General features: G+C 44.0%; 8 protein-coding genes across 8 annotated transcripts; 3 read left to right on the top strand and 5 right to left on the bottom strand.

Annotated features, from left to right (window-relative positions):
• Nucleotides 1–885: 885 nt before the first annotated feature.
• On the bottom strand, nucleotides 886–1,884 carry AOL_s00078g486 (uncharacterized protein; the record flags this gene model as incomplete). The annotated part of the gene is made up of 2 exons (XM_011123749.1): nucleotides 886–1,437; nucleotides 1,516–1,884. 2 exons carry the CDS (start codon nucleotides 1,882–1,884, stop codon nucleotides 886–888), a joined length of 921 nt encoding a protein of 306 aa, XP_011122051.1.
• Nucleotides 1,885–3,430: 1,546 nt separating this feature from the next.
• On the top strand, nucleotides 3,431–4,462 carry AOL_s00078g485 (uncharacterized protein; the record flags this gene model as incomplete). The annotated part of the gene is made up of 1 exon (XM_011123748.1): nucleotides 3,431–4,462. The coding sequence occupies one exon, from the start codon at nucleotides 3,431–3,433 to the stop codon at nucleotides 4,460–4,462; it is 1,032 nt and encodes a 343-aa protein (XP_011122050.1).
• A 537-nt stretch (nucleotides 4,463–4,999) lies between these two features.
• On the top strand, nucleotides 5,000–5,818 carry AOL_s00078g484 (uncharacterized protein; the record flags this gene model as incomplete). The annotated part of the gene is made up of 2 exons (XM_011123747.1): nucleotides 5,000–5,492; nucleotides 5,577–5,818. 2 exons carry the CDS (start codon nucleotides 5,000–5,002, stop codon nucleotides 5,816–5,818), a joined length of 735 nt encoding a protein of 244 aa, XP_011122049.1.
• Nucleotides 5,819–11,851: 6,033 nt separating this feature from the next.
• On the bottom strand, nucleotides 11,852–12,676 carry AOL_s00078g483 (uncharacterized protein; the record flags this gene model as incomplete). Its single annotated transcript, XM_011123746.1, has 1 exon — nucleotides 11,852–12,676. One exon carries the CDS (start codon nucleotides 12,674–12,676, stop codon nucleotides 11,852–11,854), a length of 825 nt encoding a protein of 274 aa, XP_011122048.1.
• Nucleotides 12,677–14,741: 2,065 nt separating this feature from the next.
• Nucleotides 14,742–15,400, top strand: AOL_s00078g482 (uncharacterized protein; the record flags this gene model as incomplete). The annotated part of the gene is made up of 2 exons (XM_011123745.1): nucleotides 14,742–15,077; nucleotides 15,161–15,400. 2 exons carry the CDS (start codon nucleotides 14,742–14,744, stop codon nucleotides 15,398–15,400), a joined length of 576 nt encoding a protein of 191 aa, XP_011122047.1.
• A 1,055-nt stretch (nucleotides 15,401–16,455) lies between these two features.
• AOL_s00078g481 (uncharacterized protein) lies at nucleotides 16,456–17,498 on the bottom strand (the record flags this gene model as incomplete). The annotated part of the gene is made up of 2 exons (XM_011123744.1): nucleotides 16,456–16,947; nucleotides 17,028–17,498. 2 exons carry the CDS (start codon nucleotides 17,496–17,498, stop codon nucleotides 16,456–16,458), a joined length of 963 nt encoding a protein of 320 aa, XP_011122046.1.
• Nucleotides 17,499–19,333: 1,835 nt separating this feature from the next.
• On the bottom strand, nucleotides 19,334–20,713 carry AOL_s00078g480 (uncharacterized protein; the record flags this gene model as incomplete). The annotated part of the gene is made up of 3 exons (XM_011123743.1): nucleotides 19,334–19,894; nucleotides 19,984–20,484; nucleotides 20,582–20,713. 3 exons carry the CDS (start codon nucleotides 20,711–20,713, stop codon nucleotides 19,334–19,336), a joined length of 1,194 nt encoding a protein of 397 aa, XP_011122045.1.
• A 1,815-nt stretch (nucleotides 20,714–22,528) lies between these two features.
• AOL_s00078g479 (uncharacterized protein) lies at nucleotides 22,529–23,916 on the bottom strand (the record flags this gene model as incomplete). The annotated part of the gene is made up of 4 exons (XM_011123742.1): nucleotides 22,529–22,897; nucleotides 22,975–23,241; nucleotides 23,373–23,655; nucleotides 23,744–23,916. 4 exons carry the CDS (start codon nucleotides 23,914–23,916, stop codon nucleotides 22,529–22,531), a joined length of 1,092 nt encoding a protein of 363 aa, XP_011122044.1.
• Between the last annotated feature and the right edge of the window lie 8 nt (nucleotides 23,917–23,924).

Below are 23,924 nucleotides of genomic sequence, written 5' to 3'. Positions count from 1 at the left end.
ATAATGGTTACACAAACATTGACTACCGTTTTGGGGCTCTCGATCTGCTTCTTAGCTAGCCCTTTGCAAGCTTTAAATGCCTACAGTTAATGCTGATTGCAAATGAAATGGCAAGGTTATCTTATTATGTAGTCTTATATCCTGGTTTAGATACAGTCATTGCCAAGGGCTAGGTCCAACCGTATCCGCAGTATAAATTTATACAAGCTCAATTTACAATTTATATGATATCGATATATATATCATTGTCTCAAACCAGATTTCGCAAAACTAACTTAGGTGCATATGTGACAAAAAGAACAAATGTATTCAGGAGGGATAACCAGTCGACCCCGTATCGTCCGGAGATATCTACGAGACTATCAAAAGTCGGTTTGCGTTGTTGCAGGTTGAAAAAAGTAGAGGCCTGTATGAAAATGCCAGCATATGCCCGTTATATTAATTATAGCGCTAGCTAGCCTGCAACGAACATCAGATTCTTAACCCCAGTTGTAAAAGTTCCTTATGGAGTCTGAGAACAAGATCAGTTCTACTAAGTAAGTAAGTAGCTGTCTACGCCAATATGATTATATTACTAGCCTAGTTTCAAGCTTAGACCTTTCTATTTATATATCCTGCTAAAACGGATGTCTGGTAATTAAAATTCTGAGCCCCAGAAAAGAGATAATCTGATTTTGAAACCCTTCTCGACGGAAATTGAAAAGTAACGCACAGGAAACATGATATGAATTCAAAAAGAAAAGCGCTAGTCCCGAAAATATAATGAAGTAGCACGCAATGCATATACAGGAAAATGTTATAAAAAAGAGAGAGAAAAAAGGAAATGTTTCAAAGTTGTAAGTCGTTTTATTTCTGCCCGTCCTAGATCTACACCTTCCACAACATCTACATCCTCCTGATCCCAACCTCAAACTGATCCGGATCCGCGAGTAGATGCTGCGCATCCGCGTCCCCCTCTAAGTCAAGGGGTCCGTCATCCGCATTTACAGATATTCCTCGAGGGCCCCAATGCTGAGGAAGCCTACTTGTGCTACGATGATTGTAACCCCCATTCTGCACATCAAAATCTCTTAGTTCTTCTTGATGGTCAACGTGTCTATCCCCACCGAGAATGCGGCTAATAAGCCACCCACGTCCAACTTCGTCCTTGTCTATTAAAGCGCCACCTCGCAATTTAATTCGTTGGCGACTATAATACACCCAAGCGAAATCGATGTAAAGGGCGGTTTGTATGACACCGAAAATGGAGGAGACGGGGTCAAAATGTAATTCAGTGTAATATCTCCAGATCCAGTTGAGAATATAGAATCCACGATAGGACCCAAGAGTGACAAGATAATAGGAATCAATGACAGTTGGGATTGAAGTCCGCCGGAGAAGGAGGAGCTGGGGAAGAATGCAAACGGATTCAAGGATAATGCTAAAAACCCAAACGTTCTAAAAATTCTCAAGTTAGCTCTATAAATACGATCTCAGGGGGTGGACTGTCATTCGATCAAAGTTATCTGAACATACCTCCTCGAAAAAAAAATATCCGTCTATAATAGCGGTGACCGGCATTGTTAAAATAAGAGACCCTCCCAAGCACCATGCACCAAATCTCAAGGCCTTCTGAGGCTCTTGTGTCCGGGGGAAAACCATCATCATAAGAAGTAATATATGTGAGGAGGAGAGTATGTAGAAGATTTTTAGCGTAGTGTGCCACCACGCCAAACGCATCCAGAAGAGATCAACATAGCGTGTTAGAAAGACGAGAAGGTAAAGGCCTTGTGTGATGAGAGATACACCCTCGGCGCTGCGGTTGCTATGGATCGCCCATATCAAAATCAACTTGGACGATAGATGCGAAAGATCGGCAATTATGCGGAAAGCGTTTAAGCCCATGGTGCCTAGATCCTTTGCCAACTACTACTGGCTAGATGAAATATCGACACAACCGGTTCCCCTCAAATTGATACACAGCTAGGCAAAAATCGTATACCGGGATGTCAGCCGGGTAAAAAGCTCCAAGAGGGCCTTCAGGTACAGCACTAGTAGCACTTGATGGATTGTAACTGCGGATTTGGGCGGTAGTGAGAAGATAGCCAGCGCTGGGGACCACCGGTTTGTATTATACCCCCCTTTGGAACGTCCCAATAACAAGGTTAAGACCCATGGACCTAATTAAGTAGCTGCGCAATTGTGGCACATGCACAAAGATAAAGCCGCAACGTTTGTAGCGATGGGAGAAAGAGCTACAGGATCACTAGTGCAAGTGAGTTGTGTATATATCAATTAAACCCCGGTTTCTCCGGCGCGCGCCTCAGAATTGTGGAGACTCTATTCGTGAAATTTCTTCCAGGAATAAATGAGGAGACTGTATGGTATATTGCAGCTAGCACGACAAAAGATAACACCACGAAGAGGAGATGAACCTAATATCCGTGCATAGTTTGTTGTATATCGACGGGATAGGCGGGCCCGGTGGTTTCGGGATATGCGTCGCTCCTTTTCTATAGACCAGTTGTCCATACGCAACTATTAATCTGTCCACCCTGGCCTCTTTTTAATTTTCGAGGTTTGATTGCAGTGCAGTACCTGACGGTATCGATACGTATCTACAATACAATATATCGTTAGAACGATGGGGAAATGCTTGTAACTCTAAGGAGCTTGACACGAGCTGCTTTTAAAATGCCCTCAAGATTATATTTAAAGGTCTCGTAGCATAACCACTCAAGCTAGAATAGACTTGCGCGCATGGTTCTCACCAGCGTCACAGGCGACAACTTTAACTAGATTGACAAACATTCTTGTTTCGGCAACCCCTTGTACTCTGTCAAACCTTCCTTATTCGGACCACTTCGCTGATCCCTTATCGAAGCCGACAGCCAACACATTTCGGCTACGATTTGAGTCCCGAATTCGTGCGAGACAATAGCTTAGCGTTCTCACGGCCCTTACCGAGTCCCATAATGTGCCGGTTCTTCGGGGCATAAGGATGGGATAATACAGCCGAATATCTATTCCGGTATCAATACTAGCCTAATAAAGTCAAGTTTCCGAGAGAGAATATATTTTCATCTCCCCATTCAGAAAAAGGGTTTGTAATTACCTATATTCAGTGTATAGGTTTGACGCAGGTACGGGAGCATGAGGCTAGCCTAAACTTTTACTCGTCACCGTAGAACCCGAGTATGTTATATATCGGAGACGGAAATCATTCTTCAATTCTGTCGCACGAGTTTATACACGGCATGTTCTTCCCGCAAAGTTAATATACCAAGCATTCTTCAGAGTGTGAGTGTCAAGTATATAAACTGAAGCTAGACCCGGCCTCGAGCTTAGTGGTTTTCTTACTTGCTACCTCAAGCTTGCATTAAATCCAACCCAATTCAAAGCCAAACCCTATTCTGACTTCAGGTATATTTCGAAATTCGAAATTTTGAAGATGGCATCCCTCAATCTGAACATTAACTATATTCTCCAGAGGATTAATCACCAGCGTCTCTTCCAGAACTTACAAGCAATGTTGAAAAGTGCAACTTTTCTCAACATAACCGGCGCTGCTACTGTCTCATACTTTGTTTGGAAAACTTTCCAGTTCACAAATCTATACTTCCTCAAGCCTTCAAAACTTTATAAGTACCGAGCAGTTAAATCACCAAAAGGAGAAGCACCATGGGCTCTGATCACTGGCTCTTCAGATGGAATTGGTAAAGCTCTTGCCATCGAACTCGCAAGCAAGGGGTTCAATATAGTCGTGCACGGAAGGACTCCTTCGAAGATTGCAAAGCTTGCAGCAGACTTGGAGGCGCAATATAAAATCAAGACGAAAACTATAGCTTTAGATGCTACGGACCCTATCCTATCTCTCGACGAGCCTGTTCTAAATGCTATCGGCGATACCAAAATAACAATTTTGATCAACTGCGTTGGAGGAATCAGCATTGCTGCCAAAAGGATCTACGACCCGATGGTTGAAAGAACAGAGTCAGAAATAGACCGTGTCTTCAGCATCAATGGTAGATTCATGACGCAACTTATCAGGGTCATCCTCCCACGAATGACGGAACCTGGAATCATAATAAATGTCGGCTCAACTTCGGCATACGGCCTGCCGTGGGTCCAACTATACTCTGCTGCCAAGGGCTATCTGAACAGCCTGTCAATTGCTCTCAATGCAGAGATGTATGCCACAGGCCGAGATATTGAAGTCATGGCCGTAACTCCAGGCAGTGTTGCTGGCACCCCGGGGTTCAAGTACGCCGTGGGTGCGTTTCTACCGGATACAAAGACAATTGCAAGATCTATTTTGGACAGAATTGGCTCTGGACAGACTGTAGTGTCGCCATACTGGGTCCAGGGAATTCAGGATGTTTTGTTTAGTTTTCCGGGGCCTCAGATGTATAAGACGATGGTTGCGAACGTTATGAGGGGTATGAAAGAGATTGAAGATAAGGACATAGCAGCGCAGAAATAGCCAGGGGATATAAGTCTCTCTGAAATTTGTACCTTTAAGTTACCGATAAGATTATTATATATTAATTAATCATATAATCCTGTTGTAAAGCTGTGGTGCAGTGCCGGATAGCCGTATACCCGAATTCAATCCAACACTTGGCCGGCCTAGCCAAGACCTATGGCCAAGTTTCGATTTTTTTTGTAGAACAGTTCATCTGAGATATTGGACTCTTTAAACTGGAGGTACACCTCAAACATTGCATACTAAGAGAATTGATCGTTTTTCACCCAGTTTCTTAATCCCGCAAACACTAATTTTAGAATTCATATGATCCCGCGGAGCCTCAGGACCTCAAGATAGCCAAGGCTATCGCCAAGACTTGCCTCATCCAAGTTTCAGCTCGCAGCCGCTATTGACAGCGACAGGCTGAAGAGTAGCTGTTGTTCCTCAACAGCTCAAATACCATGCGTCCCGCACGTGCGGTGACCTCCAACCGCTTCTCGCATCTACTCCCTATATCCTCAAACGGGGCAATAAATCCCCACCGTATTCACCATGCTTGCCATTCTTTTCTCGCTCCTCTTGGCGACACTAACCCTACCATCCATTCGGGTTGTCGCGCAACAAGTAATACCCGACCGGGAATCCGTGAAGTTTGGCGAGGCATCCGATTTTGGCGCCATTCGCGATTGTGCGGTCTGTTGCTTTGAAAAGCAGCTAGGTTGTTATATGGGCGCAGAAATCACTAGGGCTGTTGGATGTAGCCTCAATTCATGCATTTGCAGCCGAACCGATATTCGATTGATTATAACGTCTCATTTACAGTCGTGTGTTTCGAAAAGTTGTTCGGCCGTGAGTGGGGACGTTTCTGTTGCACTTAGTGTATTTGGTGGATATTGCGATCGATATGTTGCCGCTGGAGTTGATGCCGGAACTACACCAACTGATGGAGGTGGAGAAGTAAGTCGGGAGACAGTAACAGAGACAAGGACGATACCGTTGAGTACTTTGACAACTACATTGGAAATAGCTACTGTCCGGGTTGCCGGTAAGTTAGCCGAACCTTAAATCCATAAATCGCTTTCCTTTTTATACTCGACGTAGGCTAACTTATTATATTATGAAATTGCAGCAACAACAATTACCGTCAAGCCCGAGGAAAGATTGCCAGGTAGCCAGCCTTCTGACACCGTAACTGTAACTGTGGGATCTTCCGGTGGATTATCGGAATCCGCAAAAATTGGCTTAGGCGTGGGACTGGGGATAGGGATACCGATATTTGCCGTCTCAGCTTTTTTGGCATACCGCTTTACAAGGGCTCTTACAGCACCACCCGAAATGCCTCAACCGATCCAAGGTTCATATATCGGCTAGAACATATAAGGAGAGCGATGGTATCTTAATACGAGATTAGATTTTGGGGTCCTGTAACTCAGATTAACATACACATGCACATCTGCATATGCGTTATAAGAGTCGAAAACTTTGGCTTGCCATGCATACTATACAAATTATCTGGCAGGACTAACCATTAATAAATCATACACGGAAGTCCATTACGGTAAGGGTCATATTTGTGTTTTAGAATTCTAGAAATGATCCATGAGCGAGAAATATGTGAACTTGAAATAATTGATATTAAAGCATGAAGTCTCTATTTTAGAATTCAGTAATTATGGTTATCGACATTCTCCTTGTTAGGCTCAGTGTAGTTCATATTTTTTCCTATGCAAATCACATTCAAGGACTCTGGTAGCCCAATGAATAACGGGATATACCGACACCTTAAACTCATGTTAATGCCGTTCCAATCCCTTGACCACCCAAGGGTAGAATTCTCGATACTTGATATGCTATGATTCAAGTTGCATGTTAGACGTCTAGGTATCAACCCTAGGCCAACGAGACCACCCTAGGCCCGTATTTCAGTCAGCATTCTGAGAAACCCTGGCTGGGGAGGAGAAATATTGTAAAGGAACCATGGGCAGTGTATAGGCTTTTAACCATGTAGAACTTAGGTAAGCCGCTTGACACCGGCGCCATTGCCGTCGCTCCGCCCTTTTTGACTGGCTAACGCGAAGTGGATCCGCCATAGACACCAGACAAGTGCTCATGCAACAAATCAACCTTGAATATTGTGTTGCTCGATCAGATCTGGGCCGAGCGGGTATCGCAGTGCGGCGGCAAAAGAGGCGAGAGAGACTGTTTAAATTAGTGTTTTAATAGAAGGCACGAGGTGAATATGGCATCATGCTTTTGGGCTAGATAGAGCGTATACTGTGTGATGTATGGGTAGAAAAAACCCTCGGCGTCATGTCGGAAGGTCAAAAAAGAAGGAATGGCGATCAAGAGATTAGCCCTTAGTCAACCGCGAAAAGTGACCTTGGAACCTGTCAAGGATTAAATTAGGTAAAGGAGTTAGAAGACAATAGGCTCAGGTGACTACGATCCTAGATCAGCATCTGAAAAGAAGACATCGCCGCTAGTCTAGACTTCTCGCTCGTAATTAAATTGAAGATTGAACAATACCACAAGGTAGTGAAAACGTGAGTAGATCGTTTCGCCACTAGCCCAAAATGTTAAACGCAGCTGTACAGAGGAATAGAGCAGGTTATCCGCCGGGGTTTCGGGTCTCCGCAAGGCTGTTGAAGTCTCCGGCCGAGGGTTTTAGCCCCCTTGCTGTACCGACTATGAGCGTCACTGGTGCACCCCGCACAACAAGTCTATCTTCTCGCAGCTGGAAACATCGAAAGAGGTCCACGCCGATGTATTTTCAAGAAAGACATTAGTCTGGCGACGACAAAGAGGATATTGGTACCGAGGCATGATCCTGGCCATCATTGCCAGCAGTTTCGACAGCTTTTTTGTTATACCAAAGCCCTGCCAATATAACTGGCCCAAGAGACACTTGTTGAAGCGATTCTGTCCATTTATAGCACTAGGTCGTTATATCAAATAGTTGGTCCTGTTAAAGCCAAATCGGAATATTCATTGTCGGCAAGTCCTTTCGAGGGGAGCACTCGAGACGCACTTTTTCATGGTTTAACTTTCGTAAGGGGCACCAAAAGGTAACTTTTTGTAGTTTTAACTCCAGACCATCACCGGTAGGCAAGAATAATGAGAATAGGATACTTTGTAATTCGTAATCGTAGAGGAAATGTGTGGAGAAGGGCTGGATCCAAGGTATTTCCAGGGAAGTTTTGAAAGCGAGCGTCCGAACTTGTTTTTTTTTTTGTTTTCGGTTCGCTAAGACAACCAGCCCCTCGTTGATTCATATCGATAATTCACCCTACTTGGCCCAAAATACCCCAACTCTCAGCCGCTTCAAAACATTTTCCAAGATTTCCCTCACATTTTATCAAAAAAATGATGTCTGCCCTTTTTTCTTTTATCGAACCTTGTCGTCGGCTGATATTTCTGCCTTTACGCCTGAGAAATTTCTATCTGATTCGGTTGGCCAGGGCTTTTGCCGTATAATGTAACGGCCGGATAAGACGCCTGGTCAGAGTAGAACGCCACAGTTCCGAATTGAACGGCTTGCATCAGAGCTCAGCTGTTGGGACAAACTGCTTATCAAAAAGGGCTGTCCATGCAGAACATGTGTGGAAGGACGGGTATCCAAAGTGAACTCATCCAGCTACCCCAGATTTTCGGCTCCTATCCGAGGAAATTTCGATGAATTTATATTCTCTGTTTATCTGCCAATTGAATATTCGAGACTTGGCGATTTCGAAGCAAGCTAGGTGCATGAATTGTATCTACCGGTATCCTCCGGTGGTTGGTTTTCTTCTGAAGTAAAACACTCGGTTTTACGTATGATGCAGAGCAATTGACTGGGAATCCTTGACTTACCGAGTTCTCCTGGATTTTGCTCGTTCCTTACTTCCGCGTGCAGCCCGCTCGCTGGGAGCCTAGAGCCAATCGTGTCACCATCGTGAAGGCCTGGATTTTGACATGTCTCGCGTTCTAGTCAAGTCGAACCAATCGACCCATGCAATATGCTATACCCCGCAAAGTCTCAGTAGTCGTGATTGTGACTGCAGAAGCCCACGTTGAACCCCTTTCGCGACCCTCTTAGCCCCGGGGATCCAAATCCTTGAGCTTCGCCCTTGGTTCCGAATCCCATATCCAATAATTCGACCCTGTACCTATGATAACCTCCAATCAGAATCAAAATCGCGATTTTGCATATCCCACGGATGTTAAAGTGAGCTTATCTCGATTGATTAGCAGGGCTCCAGCGCAGCTAGTGCAGGGATCTCGGGGGCTGCAGGAACACGCATACAAGGTAGCACCCCCCCCGGGTGCAGATTCCCGCTCGGGAAGTGTGTTAGGGAGGAAACGAAGCATACCCTGTCGAAATTCTGCTCGAAGTACCTGTACTTCCATGCCCTAGGTATCAACGGGTTCTTCCGGCAACTGCACGGCTCGAGCGTTCGGGGAGCCCAACACTCAGCCGGGGTTTGTGGAAGTCCAAAACGGGAGTTTGGAGATGAGGTGCAATGCATGCTAGAAAAATGTGTATAGCGTCGACGTCGCGATCGCAATTAGAGGATCAGCTCTGCAAGTGGTTATTGGATGGCTTAGAGCATGGACCAAGGCACATTCCTGCAACCTTTCTTGCAGTACCGCCGTACTTGCAGCATCTGCATTGCATTCAGCCAGCCAGCATAGGTGGAGTGTCAAGTCGGCTGAGCTGAGTTGGGCGCATCGCAAGCAAACATCGCAATTGTAACTGCAAAAGCGCCTAGAAACCTCAGCTCCAACGTTTTGCCACCTTTTATGTATCTAACAGTCAGCCTTCGCATACCTTATGAGAAGGAAAGCACAATTTATATATTGGGGAACACTTACAGACCAGTTTGAGGGATACCTTTGGTATCCTAAATATCAGTTAGCTGTGGGAGAAATTTTCGTGGATAGTTGGATGTTGGCAGAGGTCCGCTCCTCATGTGAGGACTGGCTATTATAACAGTCGGCATGCAAAATTTTATCGCAATTAAGGCAGGTTTAAAACCCCCGGATTGATAGTTCTTTTAAAATAGAATCGGAAGTTGACAGAGCTCCTAGGATTGTCAGAACTCTCTTAAAACAAACTTCTTTTGTCGGACGGCCGCATATTCTGTGAAGAATTTCGAGGTTAGGATTTTGCCCCCCTGCGCTCTTCATAGTTCAGGTACCGATATTTAGCGTTGCACGATCTTCGAGGATGCAGAACCGGATACATTAGCTCATGGAGCGAGGCCAATTGACCAATGACACAACCCAGTGATAACCAGGTTTTTTTGTGGAGCTCATGGTCAAACCATGCCGCGAAAATATTATCTTCAGGTTGTCAAAAGGAGAAGAATACGCAAATGCGAGGTCCCAACTTCGAGTTGTCCAAAATCCCAAAATAATTCAGGGGTGATGGGTGAGAGGATCCTTTTAACACTTCTGGTATCTCTGGTCAGATCTCCAAAAGAGGACAATATCGAGGGCGCAGAGCTGGTGCCTGAAATGGAAATATTAAAGAAGGCACAAACGTTGCTGAGAGAGCGTCGCCTCAAGTTTCGTTTTTACCTATAACTTCAACGGACTCCCCGACACAGGCCTCAAACCCCCTTTCATGTTTTCAGCTGAACATATTCATATGTTTTAAATTTCGAAACTTTCGATCCAAATTACCCTCTCGCCACAAACAAATGTGCCCCCCCGAACCAATCGTGCTTCTCAAACTTAATCAGCCGATCAGTAGGCTGTACTGTGCACGGCTTTATAATAGCTGACGCGCGGTGGCCGCCTCAATTCCAAGATATTGAAAGACGCGTCGCAGGCCCAAAAAGCAACTATTTGATCAAATACAAAAATAATTCGCCGACGGTCGAAATAAATCATGCTGGTACTTCTGCTGCCCGTCACCAGATGTTCCTGAAATCCAGAGTATCGACGTATCTGAATTAAATCGAGGACATAGCTGAGGTACCGGAAGGACGTCCGGGCAAAAAACTGAATGGAGCAACACAATCGGATAACCATTAAAGATATTTCCTTTAAATTTTGTCGGTCCGGCGAATGGACTTGATGGCTTCGGTCGTTTTAAATACTCAGCTTATACGGAGGCCTCGAGGCGAAGGTAAGAAATGCGGATTGGGCGCCACTAACCGCTCACCGAGATAGGTCCGGATCCATAGGATTCTCTATATCGATATCTACCGACATAGCAACATCTGAAACAGAAATATACTTGGGCTCGACTGGAATGTTCCGCCCAATGTGCAACGTCGGTTTCCTTGAACATGTACGATTGTTGATAAGGCCTAGTCCTTGTCATTCCTAGGTCAGGGCGTTTGAATTACTGAACTCGAGCTGTCTTTGACAAGTCAAACTTAAACACGATTTCTAGCCTTAGCTCAAATAGGCACGATTCCCCGCTTGTTTTTAGAGCTAGAAAGCATGGCTGTTCGAATTCTTGATGTCAAACGTCATACCGATAGATTAGTCGCTGAATTTAAGGTTGCAAAAGGTAGAGCTGCTCAAATCTTAAAGAACTTACGGTTTAATAGAATCTGACAGGCTCATTGCTTTGTAAGAGTTGGAACTTAGGGCCAACTGCTCGCACTACACGGAACTCGAAACTCCGCGAAGTAACATGATGACACTTGATAACCTGCATTACGCACGTTACTTTTGTCGCATTTTCAAATACAAGGAGGTATCAGGGGTTATCTGAATCCGCATGTCAGCATACAACTCTAACTTTCTGTGGGCTTGATCAATTGGAAGATGCCAGAACATGGATACCCTGGCCCGAGGATCTAGCTCCTCGGCATCACGCCAGCGATAATAACGTTCGATTGGTGAAAGATTGATTGTGTGACTGGCTTCATCCCGAAATTCGGGATCAAGTCGGGATTTAGCACATATCGGTTATCTCCTTAACATACGCTACCGTGTTCACGAGGTACCTAGGTCCTGGCAAGCTGCCTGCGGGCCAGCCCGGGCTGAGAGTAAAACTAGAAGTTCTATTAATGAAAGCTTAGGTACACTTTACTAGAAGCCACGGATAGAGTCCAAGTATCGCTGTTCCTTTGTTTTCCTCGTTTAACTTCTTTTTTTTCTTAATTTCTCTTTTAACTGCTAGTTTCTATGCCAATCTGACAAGCTTTCTTCATCACAAGAATCCAAGCTCTCAACATGAAAACTAACCGACATGTCGCTACCAAAACAACCTCTTTTTTTTCCCTTCTAATTTTTAATTTTTAAAATTTTTTTAAAACTATACTTTTGTTTCTATAAAGATCTATCTTCAACAAAGTTGCACAAATACAAATGATTTAACAGAACACGGATTCATCCGAAACATATTTAAAGACCCAGTATCATCTAGTCCAAGTCTCGCGAGAACGGCCAATATCCCCATTCCGACTATAAGATGACACATTGACAACCAGGAGATGCCTTCCAAACCTCTTCATCAAGCTCCGGCTCGTGGGAGCCCGTTCTCTGAAGACGACGACGGTCCATATCTCTTCGCTGGGCGTCTGTCATTGTATTGTTATATCTATGACGAAGACGTCTCTCCCGCATTTGATCAGCGAAGCTAAGATCCTCAAATCTTTGAACGAACTGTGGCTCGTTATTCTCTGGGATGGGTTCGTTGCGCCATGGGTCCGTCGTAAGCCCATTTTCGAAATTTTCTCGTGCAAGGTTCTGATATGCGAGATCTTCAGCCGAGCCCGGGATGTACAGTGGAGCTGGGACGAAATTCTCCCTATATGGTGGAGGCATATATGGAAGATTGTAGTGACTGGTATTGGCCGTTACATAGTTGGGTACTGGGCCAAAGATCGCCTCGAGTGCTTGGGCGTCATTTGGATCCGGTGGTCCATTGATCGTCCCAAATGGGGTTGAGAAGGTGGAGGAAGCAGGAGTTGGAATCGGGGAGGGCATAGCGGATGGAACCAGCATCTGCATCGGCATTGGGCCGGACCCTGGAATAGGCGACATGGTTGGGGAGGGCATGCCTGAGGGCATAATTGGGGCATCGGGGAACATTGGAGGTCCCGGAAACCCTGGGAAAGGTTCAGAAGAAGGAAGAGGGAGAGGAGGTCCAAATGACCCAGTTGGGAGAGGGAACATAGTGGAGCTTGCTGGTGTAAGGATTGGCGTGCCAGTGTTCGAACTCCAAGCGGGGGTCGGAAGACCCTGATCATATGGGCCTGGGAATGGAAAGTCCTCTTGTTGAGACATATTTGCTTGTTACGTATATATATATATATATGTATACTAGTGAAGCGGTTTGTCTGGGGTGGAGGTAAGTTATAGTATGCAATGAGATACTATAGCTAAAGTATAGATACCGAAAGTTGAACTTGCTGTCTACTGTACTAGTGACTGTATGCAATGGGGTACAGTGAAAAAAGAAGGGACCAGAAAGAATGTCGACAGGGATGGGGGGCTTTTATAACTCCTATGAAAAATAATTCAAGATCGTCGACCTGGGAAAATTCAAGATCGTCAACCTGGGAAAATTCAAGATCGTCAAATTTCTTTAGAACTCAGTCTATCATATATTTCCCCTCCCAAGCTTCACTAAGATACTCAACCCATAAACCTAATTGGAGATTTTCGTTAAGGAAATCTTGCAATTTAAAATGCTAAAAAATTCAAGATCGTCTCTTAGAAGCTGTCAGAATTTGCAGCGCTCATGTTAAGAGCATACGCCGGTTACCCAGTGAAGCAGCCAATTGAACTTGCACAAAACCCTTTCCATATTGAAGTTCTTACCTTAGCCTCAGAGATTGAGCTCGAGACCAATCAATACTTCCCTTCCTCAATCACAGCTATCCTGCTAGAATCTACATTCACGGACTAGCAACTTGAAGTTCAACTTACGGACGAACATGCCTTGATTCGCGAACACATTATCTCAAACATCAAGATCCATATACTGATCGAGTCGGTTTTTTAGTCTAAGCTGGACATGATGAAAGTTGAGTTCAGCTATAGCGAGTCTCGATGGCAGTGAATTCGATAATCATGATTCATAACCCAGTAAATGAACTTAGTCGACTAATCTCGCCTCGACCCCAAAGAGTCCTCCCTACCGGCCTTGACGACTGGCGTTCTTTTTCAGATAATACATGACTCGCATTAATCCAAGATCGGCGGTAATACATATAACTAGGTTTCTGTCAAACAGTATATATACACACATATATATACCCGACAGCGCAAGTTAACTTCGCACGTGGCTAATACTAGTAGTCTACAACTAGACTAGCTAACCTTAGTAGAACATCTTAACAGCAATATTAATATATTTTGATAGGCTGTAAATCAATCGGGAACAGAAAAGAAGCTGGCTAACGCAGATCCACCTTAAGTAGAAATGTTTTGAACAAAATATAGCTATATCAATCGAGGAGGTATAGTCAGTTTGCGTCTTCCGCAAGTATAACGTAGCAGAACATGTTATCCGGAAACATATATCTGATGATTGATCTGTAGATCTATTTATTAAAAGGTGTTGCGTGTTGGATCGGTCAACATGTTACCAAAACTAGCAGATTTCTGACCAATTTAGGTTAGTGGGACAAATTTCCGACCTAATTTGGACAATATACTACCAAATCGGGGTCTAGAAGAGCAACGCAAAATCTACAACGCTTGTCACTTAGCAAGGTTTGGCTACCGCTTGAAGCGCTCTAATTCATGCAATAGAGTTCTATATAACTGAGGGATGGCTACGGGCCTGTCTGCACGCCTAAGCCTTATTAACTGATAGCTTGGGCTGGCACGGAAATACTTATATCTTTTTGTAATTGATATGCCGTGCAATGTCTTGACCTCGTAGATGATCACGCATCTATGTCGCCGAATTGATCTTAATATTCTATTTAAGACCACAGAAACGAAGATCTTATAAACCAAAGCATCTGCAGATCAATTATTACTTCTAAGAAACATGGAAGATTCAATCAATCATTTCAGTTCTTAGAGCTCCTCTGCAGACGTAGTGGAAGGACCTAGAAGAAACTACATAAAATGGAGATTCGCCGACTCGTAAGTTCCAGGGGGATCATGAGGTCGTGAGAAAGGTAGTGAAGAACACGCCATCATAGTATATATCAAGTAACTTCTCATATATATATATATATATAGGTTCATTTTGTCTCATTTGTGTTATTGTCTCCACTAAGTCATTGCACCATTCCCTCGTGCCAAACCCTTCAACGTAATGATCTTTTTCTAGTAAATCGAATACTTGAATCTTTTAAGGATGCAGCGACTACTTTACAATACTGCGAAACAAATGTTGAAAACCTACAAGTCTGCACCTAATATCTACATTTCGGGTGGTGGGCTCAATTCTCAAGCCTCTCAGTTCTCTTCGCAGGCCAAAGCCAAAGCAGGGAGCTTACCTATGTTTGAATACCCATCAGGAGCAAATATCCCCATACCTCCTTCCATTAAATCGCCCAAGCTCCAAAAGCTGCTTCAACAAGGTGCTACACGTCAAGAAATAAAGACTGAATTCGGGACCTTGACTTTGAAACAGCTTGAACAAGTCGGTGATGTTAAGTACAACGCGGCTATTGTCCAGCACTTGATAAAGCAACACCCACAAATCAAATGGCCTGAAAGGATGGTACACACTTTCCCTTATCTAATAATTCTAAACATGCTAAGTTATGTTCGGGTTAAATACTAACGTTTCTCATTCAAAATTAGTATTTGTACAACACTCTACGTTCAAACGCACAGTTGAATGCGTTTGCGAAAAGCTTGCGCACTGTCGATAGGATTCAAGCTAGAAATGTGACTGGCGTCAAGGCGGTCGCGGACGTACAGGAGGCGGAGTTTGGTGCCATGGCCTTCGAAAAAGGTAGAGATAAAACGACGAAGTATATCCAAAGTCTCATTGAACCAGCCATTCCATTCCACCGCGAGGTATATAAGGCACATACTTGACCACGATAACCGACCAAGGCCATAGCCCATGGGGCTGGTGGGAATTTGGAGGATAATGAAAAAAAGACATTGACTGTGATAATTCAGGGCTCAGCGAAGACTATTGAGGATTGGTTTTTTTTATTGCGGGAACAGCATGCGAACCACGGAGGGTAATTGGGATTCTGATTTGGTTATTAGTTTAATTTCAAAAAACCATCGAATTAGGTAGAGCGTAGTTAGTCTTGTATTAAAACGCTTCGGCACGCTGCTGAGAGCATAGTTAATGGGAAATGCAGCGTAACGGGGAGCGAAAAAGTTTTAATCTTCAACTTGATTTTGCAGGTTCGTCATGATTGCACAAAAATTTAAACCCAATGTAATTGCGTACAATTAAATGATTTAGCCTAGCTATAGCGGCACACTGCCAATAATGGCGCCTTCAATCAAGACTATAGGTCATCACCACTACTCTTTCTTGCTTTTTAGGTGCTACAATACTATATCCAATACTTTAAACCTAGTTAGTCGCCATATTGTGCCTAGAACCCAAAACATCTGTTTTCTAGGGTATCAATCAAGGAACGGGAGGTTATCGTTACATTGACTGTTTATTCATCAAGTTTCAATAAACCAGGATAAAGCTTCCCTCAAACTTGAACTTATTTGAACGATCGCACTACCTTCTATGTAATTCCCAAGTTTTTTTCAATTTCGAATATTAAGCTACAGAACCAATATACTTGGTTTTGCTGTATTCAACTGCTTTATGTTCAGAACAAAATGAGAATAAATTCTATAACCTAACCTGTAACAGGAATTTCTTTCCAACTCGTACTCCCCAGTGACTTTTATATGTCTAAGAACAGGAATTGGAAGTATATAAGAATCTCCTTGTTACAGTTTCTTACCTACAAACTCCTGCCTCTCAGAAATTCTTATTAAAAACATGCATCAAGGGGGACTTTCAGATTCATACCACGGTACTAAAGGACTTGATGATTTTTAAATTTCGGACTTTGAATACTGTATCCTGAGTGTCCATGTGTATCCTGTTAGTAGAAAACTAAATAAAACTAATTGGATACACCCAATTTGCCACCTGTGTCTATATCAATCTCTTTCTCATCATGGTCTTGATCCTGTCGCTCACCCAAGGCTTTCAACTTCCTCTCTGCTTCTTCGAACGCTTCCATAACAAATTTCTCCTTTGGATAGCTCTCCAATATCTCCGAAACTTTCTTCTTAACCTCTTTTTCGAGCAACTTCGTATCTCTGTTACTGTATCTTTTGTTCTTGGGTAGGTCATTTTTCCAGTAGACACCACGATCGCAGAGGAAGTCAAAAATCTCTTTCATTTCCTCGTAGTAGTATGGGATTAGTTTAAGGCGCTCTTTGCGGGCTGATTCTGCGTTGGTCTTTGCAGCTGCCTCTGCGAGTTCGGTTTCAGTTGGCGGCGGCGGTGTTGGTGGAGGAGAAGGAAGCTGAAGATTTGAGGCAGTTGGGTTCTGTTTCTTTGGGCCTTTACTGGCAGAAGTGCTAGGGTTCTTCGCTCGTTTTGCTTTTGGCTTGACAATGGAATGGATTCTATTAGCAGGAAGTCTATAGCTAGAAGGGACGATAACTTTGTAGAAAACGTGATTGGTACCTTGAGTTCTTCTTTTATTTCATCTGTGGCCTGTAATGTATCCTGCTTTCTCTTCCTTCCACGCTTACCCTTAACTTTTGGTTCAATTTGTTCATTGTCCACCTCTTTTTTAGTCTTCCCCTTGCGGCCAGTACCACCTTTAGCAGAAATGATGGAAACCCTTTTCTGAGGTTCTTTTATGTCTTCTTTTTCATAGGGCGGCTGGGCTTTGACGGCTTTGATATCCTTACAATCCTCATCGTTCTTGTCTTGATCCAAACATTCGGCATGTATTTCATTTCCATTTTCAATTTCAACGTCATTCAGGTCCAAATTTTCTTTCGTTTCTGGCTCAGTCTCTATGCTTGAGCTTGATGTAGAGACGTCAGCTACGGTAATAGAACAAAGTTTCCCGTCCTCAGATACAACAAGAGGTTTCTGAATAATCTTCTTTTTTCTTCCAGCTTTACTTTTGTATTCTTGGTTGGCCATTTTAACTCTAGCTCCGGGTCAGAAGTTTATGTTACCGTATGATGGTTACCCGGGTACTCGAGATGAGGTATTGTACTTGTAGAGCTACAGAAGAGTTAGCGGTAACTCTTGTGGAAGTTTCAAGGCAGTAGATTTATATATGTATTCCCATAGAATTAGCTAGAAAGTACGGTGATGTAGTGTAATTAATTTGAATGCATCAGCCTAGATGAAAATACATCCATCCAAAGATTGATTATACGAGCTTCGGATTGTAATTTCCAGAATATTACATGCTGGTATATGTAGTTGAGCTTGGCCGCTTAAGCGCTTGTTCGATTAAGTTGTATTGATATTGGTCTATATGACATATAATTATACAACGGTTGTCAGATATCTGTTTCCTGGTTGTGAGGTTTCCGTCGAGATATCATCAAGTCGCTATCTTTCATTTATTGACATAACATTGCTAAGCTTATCCCAGTGTTAGTTGACTGCCAATACCTTATGCCTATAAAAAGTATTTCAGAACTTTGTGACGCCTGTGAACCAGACCGATTACGACGTGATCCTCGTGGCGTTCCGTTACAATAAGCAATTGATCACGAACCTGGGGGCCGAGGTTATATTACCACATATGAAGCATCAGCCAGCCATGTTGCCAGGAGAATTAGAAGGAATGGAATTTACATATGTGGACCCTGAATAAAACTACCTTATGGTAGCGCCTGCGTACCGCATGCATCGTCTACAGTCTATCGAGATATGTGTGTATATATATCTGCATTAACAAAGAATTTGATAACTACCATAGATTATCAGTACTCATGATATCATTGATATAGATTATTAAGCGGGTAAAATCATATCACGGCAAGAAGTAGATAGAACATCGTAGTAAAGGTGAGGGGGGCAACTCTGGCATGGTACTCCTGCGTCGGAATTATATTATACGGGAAGAACATTTCCGATATGCAACGGCTAAATTAGATTCGGAACAATATTAATGCAATAGTATTTCACTTCACTGTTTAAACCTGCTATACTATCTATCCCCCGAGGGATAGCCTTGAAGTTCTCAAAACTAAATATGTATATCGGGACCAATGTCGGTTCAAACGTAACCTCAGAAAAAAAGACCCCTCTAACTTTATGATCAATGGTTGACTAAATCGAACGTCATGATCAGAAGAAATGAGAGAATTAGGACAAGAACTGGTTTGGTTCTCCAAGGATATCAGAAATTAATCCGTCTCATATCCAAATCTTCACTTAATAGGTAGATACCAAAGCGGACATCGGTAGTTCAACGTTCAAAGAGTATCAATTATAGTAACAACAATTCAAATGGTATTTAATGAATTCCCATAGGAAACTTAAAAATTTAAAAGTCAAATTAAGAACACCATATCAAAGAGAAACTCGATCAAGGAACAATTAACATCTTAACTCGAAAGATAATTATATACTTTTCAGGTGTTTCATCTATCATAATTATGACTAGAAGCCACCGTTCATAGCCACTCTATCTGGCTATTATACCGTTATATATAACTCGCAATACTCAATAAAAAAAAATATGTATAATAGAATATAAAAAAAGGAAATTCAAACCAAAAAAACCATCGCTTACCACAAAGTGTGGACCGCGTCTGCAATACGAGACTACACTTACCACCATTAGGCATTAACATACCGTGACAATATAAGCCCATCAAAAAAAGTATTTATAAGAAAAAAGAACGAATCGAATTGAATCAGCCGCAAGCTCAAGCTCAAGCACAAGCTCGCCGCCTAATCAAACGTCAAAAAAAAAAAAAGACCAAGAAAATGCAATGATTCCAAATCAACTTAACCTAACCCCTCCTCCACCCCCTCCTAACCCCACCATAGACTCCAACTGCATATGCAGCCCTCAAAACCACAAGATCCCATGCCATTCTAATACTATCCTTTACTAGATTCATCTTCGTACCCTCCACCTCATGCCAAGTAACACTAACCTCCTCAACCCCCACCTTCTCTTCCTCTGCAATCAACAAACACTCAATATCAAATATCCAACCTTCGCAATGTCCCTCCCAGAACACCAATCTAGCTGTATCCCTCGTAAACAACTTAAACCCACATTGTGTATCTTTAATCTTTTGGATTCCGATGACGTGGAGGAAGGTGTGGAAACCGTACATCAAGAGGTTACGGTACCATGAACGGGCTACGACTGCTGAGGAGTTGACCATATGTGCTCGGGAACCGACTGAAATTCCGTGGTACTCGGTTTTGGAGGGGGTGGTGGGGGATGCACGGCTTGATTCGATGGATTGGAGACGGGCGAGGAGTGTTTTTAGGTCGGAGAATTTGGTGGCGCCGTCGGCGTCGGCGAAGACGGCGTATTGACCGCGGATGTGGCGCATTCCCTGTTATCATCATCATCGCGTATTAGCAACCCATACATACTGCGGTCGTAGTATTGAAAGGAGGAGGGGGGAGGAAAATAAGAACATACATGAGCAACAGCCCCACCCTTCCCTCTATTTCTCTCCAAATGCACAATCCTCAAATCGCCTTCCTCAACCTCTCTCTTCTCAACCCTCTTCTTCATCCACTCCACCACAACCTCGGTGGTCTTATCTTTACTTCCATCATCAACAATGATAATTTCCCACCCTTTCTTCTTCTCCCTCTCCCCGTTAATGTGCCCATTCGCATGTCCGTTAGCGTATCCATTCGCCTTCCCATTCACCGCTTTCCTCCCACTAGAACCCTTCGGAAACTCTTGATTCAAAAACTCAACCGCCTCATCTAACATCATCTCAATCCTCAATTCCTCATTATAAGCCGGCACAACAACCGACATGAAAACATCAGGTTCGACTTTTTCATCTAATAAATCAGGTAACCTAATTCCACCCTTTTGTTTACCATCGGATGTAACCGTTATATAATGCTTTTCCGATTCGGTCTCCGGTCGTGGGTTGTGCGTTACTAATAAGAGGAGGATGTATAACTATTTCATTAAAGATAACTTATTAGCCCTTTTCTTATTCGTTAAGAGTTGAAGTAAACCGGATGAGCAAGAACCATATGGAGAGAGAGAAACGTACAACCCCAACGTCAACGATCAAAATCCCCACGACTAAAGTTAATACCACCGGAAGAGTGAGATATTCCCATATCCCTTCTGCCCAGGTATTCACAATCTCCAGCGAAGGAGGAAGGAACGGTATCGTCGACATGATTCCAAGTCGTCCTCCAACTCCCAGTACCCCTTTCGCCGTTCGTAAAACAGGTTGCTCGTTAAAAGGGCACGCGATTGAAGGTGGTTCTTTTAAGTAGCGGTGTTCTTGTGAGTTAACAGATTACTCGTGGTGGCGGTGGTGGGGAGTAGTGAGCAGCGGCGGATGAGGGTGGTAAACCCCGTTTCGAACAGTCGGAAGAGAAGGGTAGCGCGTTGAACAGGCGAAGAATCGTCGATTGTAGGTATTGTATCTCTTAACCTCCTCTTCCTCCTTTCGAAGCCCGAACCGTTCGAGCCGACTATTTTCCAAATCGCGCCCAAGTCTTCCGTCGTATCGACAAATAACAGCCGAAGTCGTGATTTTAAATTTGTAAGACCAAAAAAAGTTATCGAAAGGGGGGTGTTCAAGAATAGCAGATTGTCTCCACAAAACAACAAATGTTAATTACGAAGGTTACCCCGGCCTGCGGTAGAAATTGCTTAAAGTCGAAGCTCCAAATCGTGTAATTTTAAAAACGAGCAGCCAACCAACCAACTTAAGTAACTTACTAAGTACTTATATTGTTATATCAGCTGGAGAGATAGCTAGATTTGTTATATGAAAAAAAAGATGAGGACACAGTTGAAACCACTAAAGCTTTTTCCCCAAACCGCAGCAGCAGAAAATGTCACAACGGCTGTCCGTGATTACGCCGTTCTGTCGTCTCAATCACCCGCATAATATCTTACATAGTATGCTACCCTAACACAGCTCAGGCCAGGGGGGAAGGTCAGTGGTGGAATTGGGTATGGTATTTTCCCCCTGCATGTCATTGTAACAGGAACTTCTAGAAACAGTTTAACCCCATGATCGGACCCGTGGCTGGCTGCTGGTTTGGTCGGTTCAGCCTGAAGTTTGCCCGTTCTAAACGAGGCGCATGGCCCCGAAGGCTTGTTCGGACGGACTCTGCATGCAGCCCCCAAAAATACTCCGACGCTCGAGCCAACCACCATCAAATACTACGTAGACATCATCATCTATCGTCGTCTATTATTATCCATATTGAAAATGGAAACAGTCTACTTCACGTTGTCCGAAGGGTAATTATTATATCAGGGTATATATATGTATTGTTCATCGGTTTTCGTAAGAACATTTTGGCATCGTCCCTTTTCGCTTTTCATCCAAGGTCATGGTAGACAGTAGCGCATTGTGATGAAAGAAAAAGAAGAAAAAGAACATTTGCAGCCCATTGGTGACAGAATTAAAAAAAAGGTACGGGAGAGTAGTGAATGGTTAAAGGAAAAGGAACAAGAGATAGTGGGAAAGAAACAAGCTATCGGCTAACTAAAGAAATGAAAAAAGGTACATGGTGGTAAAAAAGAACCCTTAGAAGAAAGATACTAGTTAAAGCCTTCCTTCCAAATACATCTCCTTCACTGGCACATCCTTCTTCCAAGTTAGTGGTAAGTAGTTGTCGGCAAGTCCTCCATATCTTCCCCCCCTCTCCATTTAATCCTCCATCTCTCCCGCATTCTGTCGAGTCGCGTGACGTTGAACAGACAGGTTCGATATTCGTGTTGTTTTTGAGTAGAGTTTGTAAAAGCCAGTTGTGAGAATATCGATGTCCTCACTTGTATAAGATTTGAAAAAAAAAAAGAAAACCCATGTTATCGAAAAGAGGTCAAAAAAGAAAAAGGGAAAAGAGTATAAGGTTGTTGTGGTGATGGCCTTTGCTAAATCTCTGACAATTTTCCCTCCCGATTTCAAATTGTCGGAGACAAAGCCCTAGCCATTGGGGGGACCACACAAGCGTATAGGCCACCACTGCACTTAAGCAGTAGCGGCTGGGGTGGTAACGACAGCAGTAGTATTGGTGGTAGCGTCCGGAGCATCCGCGGTGGTGGTGGTAGTAATAGCGGTTTCACCGTTAGCTGGGGCGTCCTCAGCGGCTTCACCTTCCTCATCCTTCGGGTTATCAATGGCGACCTTGACGGCGATCTCACGACCTTCGACGACCTTGCCGTTCATCTCATCGACAGCCTTCTTTTGCATTTCCTCGCTGGGGAGTGTGACGAAGCCGAAGCCACGTCCCTTACGAGCCTCACCACGAGCCTGGAGCTTGCGAACCATGAAGCGTGGGATGGGACGGAGGGCAATCTTGGCGGACTCCGGGTTGTAGGCAGCAAAAAGTTCCTTGAGCTATTTATTTTGTTAGCTTTTGTTTCTCTCATTCTGCTTCCTGAAGGCGAGTGCAAAAGGATGGAGAAAAGACTTACAGCAGACTCGCTCAATTCGTAGGGCAAGTTGGCAACCATGACCTTGGTGGTGCTGGCAACTCCATTTTCTGGTGGGCCACGCTTGCGACGAGGACCACGGGGACCCTTGTCGGCATCAGCAGCTGGAGCCTCGGTAGTAGTAGTCTTTGGAGCCTCGGTGATGGCAGTGACTGGAGTGCTATGGGCAGCAGCAGATGGAGCCGGGGTTTCAGTTGGATCAGCTGTGATAGTATCCTTTGGAGCAGCACGAGTTGAGTCAGAACGAGGCTATCGTTATGGGAAAATCAGTAACAGAGCAGAAAATCAAACAAGATAACGTTAAAAGAGACAGGAGAAGCTGCATATAACTCGGATACTATCATGTGAAAAGAAGAGAGAAGGAGGAAGGGGAAGCATACTCTGAAGCGAGAGCCACGACCACCACTGCGGCCACCACGGAAACCACCACGCCCACGACGAGGAGCACGCTTGTCTCCATTGTTGGGGGCTTCACCATTGGCAGCGGCGGCTGGAGAAGTACCAGGCTTGCGAGCGACCTGGACGGAAACCTTACGCTCCAAGATTTCCTTGCCGGAGAGCTCGGTGATGGCCTTGTCGGCTTCTTCCTTCTTGGCAACGTCGACGAATGCATAACCAACAGCACGGCTGGTACGAGGGTTGACTGGGATGGAGACAGACTCGCTATAGATTGTCAATAATAATAATAATCAGCATCATCATGATTCATGTAGTTGGATAAGGAGAATCAGGAGGAGGAGGGGGAATTTACATGGAGTAACCCTTGAAGAAGTCCTTCAATTGGTCTTCAGTAGTAGTGTAGGCCAAGTTTCCAATGTAGAGCCTGCGACCTTCGGCAGCAGCAACGGTGGAGGCGGAGTTGTCCTCCTTGATGTTGGTGGCGGCAACGCCAGCAGTGATCTTTTCAACGTCGGCAGTGGACATTTTGAGCG

The sequence above is a fragment of the Orbilia oligospora genome, assembly GCF_000225545.1.
Source record: "Orbilia oligospora ATCC 24927 unplaced genomic scaffold scaffold00078, whole genome shotgun sequence".
Classification (NCBI taxonomy): Eukaryota; Fungi; Ascomycota; class Orbiliomycetes; order Orbiliales; family Orbiliaceae; genus Orbilia; species Orbilia oligospora.
This window is presented reverse-complemented; position numbering and strand designations above follow the sequence as displayed.